Source organism: Alosa pseudoharengus, unplaced genomic scaffold (genome assembly GCF_046254945.1).
Source record: "Alosa pseudoharengus isolate Yale_2024_CS ecotype anadromous, Long Island Sound unplaced genomic scaffold, YU_APseudo_1.1 YU_APseudo_1.1_scf_8, whole genome shotgun sequence".
NCBI lineage: Eukaryota > Metazoa > Chordata > Actinopteri > Clupeiformes > Clupeidae > Alosa > Alosa pseudoharengus.
Genome location: NW_027468870.1, coordinates 4543864 through 4546363, shown reverse-complemented (window position 1 = coordinate 4546363; position 2500 = coordinate 4543864). Strand labels below are relative to the sequence as shown.

At 46.6% G+C, this 2500-nt stretch overlaps 1 protein-coding gene across 1 annotated transcript in view; it reads left to right on the top strand.

Moving 5' to 3' along the window:
* LOC143112042 (rho GTPase-activating protein 7) overlaps positions 1 to 2500 on the top strand; it is a 38018-nt gene that overhangs the window by 34458 nt on the left and 1060 nt on the right. Inside the window, exon 14 of the mRNA XM_076274291.1 lies at positions 2063 to 2500. This exon is cut by the window's right edge and continues 1060 nt beyond it. Coding sequence (XP_076130406.1) covers positions 2063 to 2171 — 109 coding nt within the window. The 3' untranslated portion in view covers positions 2172 to 2500. The remainder of the gene's footprint in view (positions 1 to 2062) is intronic.

Sequence of the window (2500 nt, the reverse complement as noted above, 5' to 3'; positions counted from 1 at the left end):
AGGGAACAGCTGCCTGGAGAATTCTCCAGATCCATTCAGTGGCCACGCGCTGCGATCACAACGTGCCGTGCCGTCGTGATCGCAACGTGAGGGCTCCCACAAACAACACGTCCATTCTCACGCTGTTTTATGTGCTGGACACTCTCAGAGAGAGACAGACTGTCGTGCAGTGAGGATTATGAAGGTCACCATGCTGCCATGTTCTGGAAACCAGTATTTACCCAAATAGCCAATGGGGTGGGCCTGGTGCTGCTCTGAGGTAGTTCAGTTCTGTTCTGCATTCTGAGAATGTATGGGGCATAATGTATAGGGTTGTGTATAGGGTACGTATGTATACATATAGGGCAGTGTATAGGGTACATATAGGGCAGTGTATAGGGTACATATAGGGTAGTGTATAGCGTACATATAGGGCAGTGCGTATGTATACATATAGGGTAGTGTATAGGGTACATATAGGGCAGTGTATAGGGTGCGTATAGGGCAGTGTATAGGGTACATATAGGGCAGTGTATAGGGTGCGTATAGGGCAGTGTATAGGGTATATATAGGGTAGTGTATAGGGTGCGTATAGGGCAGTGTATAGGGTACGTATGTATACATATAGGGCAGTGTATAGGGTGCGTATAGGGCAGTGTATAGGGTACATATAGGGTAGTGTATAGGGTAGTGTATAGGGTACATATAGGTTAGTGTATAGGGTAGTGTATAGGGTACATATAGGGCAGTGTATAGGGTACTTATAGGGTGCTTATAGGGTACATATAGGGTAGTGTATAGGGTACGTATGTATACATATAGGGTAGTGTATAGGGCAGTGTATAGGGTAGCGTATAGGGCAGTGTATAGGGTGAGTATAGGGCAGTGTATAGGGTAGCGTATAGGGTACATATAGGGCAGTGTATAGGGTGCGTATAGGGCAGTGTATAGGGTACATATAGGGCAGTGTATAGGGTGCGTATAGGGCAGTGTATAGGGTATATGTATACGTATGTATAGGGTGTGTACTGTATAGGGTGCATATAAGGTGTGTATGGGTGTGGTATAGGGTGTGTATAGGGTAGTGTATAGGGTATATGTATGTATACATATAAGGTGTATAGGGTATGCGTATATAGGGTATATGTATTTATACGTATATAGGGTATTTTCGCTAACATCCATCCATCCATGATAGGAGGACCATACATAAAGCAAACCTTGGAGAAAGAAACATGAATTTTGCTAGTGGATGTGTTTGTGAAGTTTTGTATGGTGTGTATGTGTGTGTGTGTGTGTGTGTGTGTGTGTGTGTGTGTATGGGTGTGTGCGTGTGTTTGTGTGTGTGTCTGTGTCTGTGTCTGCGTATGGGTGTGTAGAGATGTTTTGGTGTGTGTGTGTATGGGTGTGTAGAGATGTTTTGGTGTGTGTGTGTGTGTATGGGTGTCTATGTGTGTAGAGATGTTTTGGTGTGTTTGTATGGGTGTGTAGAGATGTTTTGGTGTGTGTGTATGGGTGTGTATGGGTGTGTAGAGATGTTTTGGTGTCTGTGTGTGTATGATGTGTATGTGTGTGTGTGTGTATGGGTGTGTAGAGATGTTTTGGTGTGTGTGTATGTGTGTGTATGGGTATGTAGAGGTGTTTTGGTGTGTGTGTTAGTGTGTGTGTGTGTATGGTGTGTATGTGTGTGTGTGTATGGGTGTGTAGAGATGTTTTGGTGTGTGTGTGTATGGGTGTGTAGAGATGTTTTGGTGTGTGTGTATGGGTGTGTAGAGATGTTTTGGTGTGTGTGTGTGTGTGTATGAGTGTGTAGAGATGTTTTGGTGTGTGTGTGTGTGTGTGTATGGGTGTGTAGAGATGTTTTGGTGTGTGTGTGTGTGTGTATGGGTGTGTAGAGATGTTTTGGTGTGTGTGTATGGGTGTGTAGAGATGTTTTGGTGTGTGTGTGTGTGTGTGTATGGGTGTGTAGAGATGTTTTGGTGTGTGTGTGTGTGTATGGGTGTGTAGAGATGTTTTGGTGTGTGTGTGTGTGTGTGTGTGTGTGTGTCTCACACTCATAGCTCTCCCTGGTCTACTCCTGCAGGGGCAGATCGTCCGAGTGGCACAATAAGGTGTGTGGGCACCAGCTGGCAGCCTCCCTGCAGAGGCTCAGGGACTCCTTCAGGGCCAAGGCCAGAGATGGACGCCTCTGACCACAACACACACACACACACACATACACACACCCATACACACACACCACACAGGCCAGAGATGGACGCCTCTGACCACAACACACACACACACACACACACACACACACACACACACCACACAGGCCAGAGATGGACGCCTCTGACCACAACACACACACACACACACACACACACACACACACACCCATACACACACACACACAGGCCAGAGATGGACGCCTCTGACCACAACACACACACACACACACACACACACACCACACAGGCCAGAGATGGACGCCTCTGACCACGACACACACACACACACCACACTCTCACACACACAC